General features: G+C 60.6%; 1 protein-coding gene across 2 annotated transcripts in view; it reads left to right on the top strand.

Moving 5' to 3' along the window:
- GJB1 (gap junction protein beta 1) overlaps positions 1-1,760 on the top strand; it is a 6,060-nt gene extending 4,300 nt beyond the window's left edge. The window contains exons 1-2 of one of the 2 annotated variants that reach the window (XM_007470100.1): positions 435-507; positions 890-1,760. In XM_007470100.1, coding sequence (XP_007470162.1) covers positions 906-1,760 — 855 coding nt within the window. In that variant the 5' untranslated portion in view covers positions 435-507; positions 890-905. Of the gene's footprint in view, positions 1-434; positions 508-889 lie in introns of those variants that run through there. The other variant, XM_007470101.1, reaches the window with a different exon arrangement.
- Positions 1,761-2,237: the final 477 nt, after the last annotated feature.

Here is a 2,237-nt window from a genome sequence, read left to right as displayed (position 1 = left end):
AAGCTCGCCCGTTCCCTGGAGGAGATCTAAGCATAGGAAAAATCCTGCTGAATCTGAGTTTCTAGTAGAGTCACCGGAGAGGGCCTCAGCCCAGAGCCTCCTGGTTCCCCCGGGTCCCCTCTTACACGCACCTGTCTTTGTTCCATCTTCCCCCCGCCCGCCCCGCTGTGGCCATTCTTCTGGTGGGACTATGGGGCGGGTGCGGCGATGGACCGGGCGGGCACAGAACAGGTGGGTGCAGGCTGGGTGTCCGGCGCTGGGACACAAGTGCTCTGTGTGTAGGGTGGGCGGAAGTCAGGGCGTTTGATCTGAATTCTAAAGGGCGTTGTTCAGAGCCCCACAAAGGTCCCATTGTGCAGACACTGGGTATAAAGCAGCATATGACTCCCCAGCACCGGGCGGCGATGAACTGGGACGCAGGCGCGGACCCAGGGACCACTCCCCCTGCACAGACATGAGACCATAGGGGACCTGTCTGGGTGGCCTCAGGGATAGGCGCTCCCCCAGGTAATGAGGCTTTGTTGGGTTTGCCCCAGGTCCAGACTTAAGGAGCTGGGGGAGGGGGAGCTAAAGAGGATGGGCGGACGGCAGAACAAGATGGGTCTGGCAACAAAGGGCAGGAGAGGAAAGAATGTTGGATGAAGGCAAAGAAGGGAGATGGGGCTCAGGGAGGTCAAGTCATCAAGTGAATGAGGGAGGAGAAGGAGGAGGAAGAGAAAGAGAAGGAGAGGCTGGCACGGGAGAGGGGGTGGGAGGAAAGCTATGGCTCTCCTTCTTCCTTTCTCGTCCCTGGCTCTTGGAAGGGGCAAGGGGGTGTCAGACAGTGTTATGGTGCCTGGCTTTCGGCCCCAGCTTCCTGACAGCTTGCTCTGCGGCTCATGTTTTGCAGGTGTGAATGAGGCAGGATGAATTGGACGGGTTTGTACACCTTGCTCAGTGGTGTGAACCGGCATTCTACTGCCATTGGCCGAGTATGGCTCTCGGTCATCTTTATCTTCAGAATCATGGTGCTGGTGGTGGCTGCCGAGAGCGTGTGGGGTGACGAGAAGTCTTCCTTCATCTGCAACACCCTCCAGCCTGGCTGCAACAGCGTCTGCTACGACCACTTTTTCCCCATTTCCCATGTGCGTCTGTGGTCTCTGCAGCTCATCTTGGTTTCCACCCCAGCTCTCCTCGTGGCCATGCACGTGGCTCACCAGCAGCACATAGAAAAGAAAATGCTGCGACTTGAGGGCCACGGGGACCCCCTACACCTGGAGGAGGTGAAGAGGCACAAGGTCCACATCTCAGGGACACTGTGGTGGACCTATGTCATCAGTGTGGTCTTCCGGCTGCTGTTCGAGGCCGCCTTCATGTACGTCTTTTATCTGCTCTACCCTGGCTATGCCATGGTGCGGCTGGTCAAATGTGAGGCCTACCCCTGCCCCAACACAGTGGACTGCTTCGTGTCCCGCCCCACGGAGAAAACCGTCTTCACCGTCTTCATGCTGGCCGCCTCCGGCATCTGTATCATCCTCAACTTGGCCGAGGTGGTGTACCTCATCTTCCGGGCCTGCGCCCGCCGAGCCCAGCGCCGCTCCAATCCGCCCTCCCGCAAGGGCTCCGGGGGCTTCGGCCACCGCCTCTCACCTGAGTACAAGCAGAACGAGGTCAACAAGCTGCTCAGCGAGCAAGACGGCTCCCTGAAAGACATACTGCGCCGCAGCCCCGGCACCGGGGCCGGGCTGGCCGAGAAGAGCGACCGCTGCTCAGCCTGCTGATGCCACAGACCAGGCAACCTCCCATCCCGTCCCCCACCCTGCACCGGCCTGCCCCTCCTTCTCCCCTGCCGGTGCACAGACCTCGGACTGCTAGGGATTACTCCATCAAAACCTTCCTTCCCTAGGGCTTCCCTGGTGGCGCAGTGGTTGAGAGTCCGCCTGCCGATGCAGGGGACGCGGGTTCGTGCCCCGGTCCGGGAGGATCCCACGTGCCGCGGAGCGGCTGGGCCCGTGAGCCATGGCCGCTGGGCCTGCGCGTCCGGAGCCTGTGCTCCGCAACGGGAGAGGCCACGGCAGTGAGAGGCCCGCGTACCGCAAAATAATAAATATATAAAAGTTTAAAAAACAAACCTTCCTTCCCTCCCAACTTCCCTTCCTCCCAGGGCCTTCTGCCTCAGGGGCTGAAGGGGTGGGGAGCTGGAGGCCACCCACACCAGCACTCTAAGGCTACTGGGCGTGTGGGCCGCGCTCGTTGCC

Source organism: Lipotes vexillifer, unplaced genomic scaffold (genome assembly GCF_000442215.2).
Source record: "Lipotes vexillifer unplaced genomic scaffold, Lipotes_vexillifer_v1.1 scaffold926, whole genome shotgun sequence".
NCBI lineage: Eukaryota > Metazoa > Chordata > Mammalia > Artiodactyla > Lipotidae > Lipotes > Lipotes vexillifer.
Note: the sequence above shows the minus strand (reverse complement) of the source record. Positions and strands in the feature narration are given on the sequence as shown.